Source organism: Nanorana parkeri, unplaced genomic scaffold (genome assembly GCF_000935625.1).
Source record: "Nanorana parkeri isolate BGI_ZX_2015 unplaced genomic scaffold, ASM93562v1 scaffold4427, whole genome shotgun sequence".
NCBI lineage: Eukaryota > Metazoa > Chordata > Amphibia > Anura > Dicroglossidae > Nanorana > Nanorana parkeri.
Genome location: NW_017310689.1, coordinates 1 through 394, shown reverse-complemented (window position 1 = coordinate 394; position 394 = coordinate 1). Strand labels below are relative to the sequence as shown.

At 51.8% G+C, this 394-nt stretch overlaps 1 protein-coding gene across 1 annotated transcript in view; it reads right to left on the bottom strand.

Moving 5' to 3' along the window:
- Positions 1-275, bottom strand: part of LOC108803907 (nucleobindin-2-like) — a gene marked incomplete at both ends in the record, with an annotated part of 13,805 nt that extends 13,530 nt beyond the window's left edge. The window contains one exon of the mRNA XM_018575701.1: positions 120-275. Within this exon, the coding sequence (XP_018431203.1) occupies positions 120-275 (156 nt within the window). The remainder of the gene's footprint in view (positions 1-119) is intronic.
- Between the last annotated feature and the right edge of the window lie 119 nt (positions 276-394).

Below are 394 nucleotides of genomic sequence, written 5' to 3'. Positions count from 1 at the left end.
CCAGACCCATCCTATAGAGCTCAGAGTGACGTTTACACGGATAGGACCTCCTCTGCCTGGAGCGCAATAGCAGAGAGCTAGGAGGAGGACAGAAGCTGCTGCACATGCCATCATCCTCAGTCCTGAATGGCTCTCCTTACCTTGATGTCCTCTATATCGGCAGCCTGAATCTTCTCTCGGAAATGTTGATCTTTTTCTAGAACTTCCACCACTTCCCGGAGGTATCGGTCATAATAGAGTCCCGTGTCCTGGAGAGAGAGAGCGCCAACATCACATCAACCATCAGACTGTCAGCAGGTCACCCGAGACCTCCACTGTTCAATGAGGAGGACACTAATCCAAGCTTCCCTCAAGAAGGAGCAGAGTCCTCCAGGAGAGTCATAGAGGAAGGAGC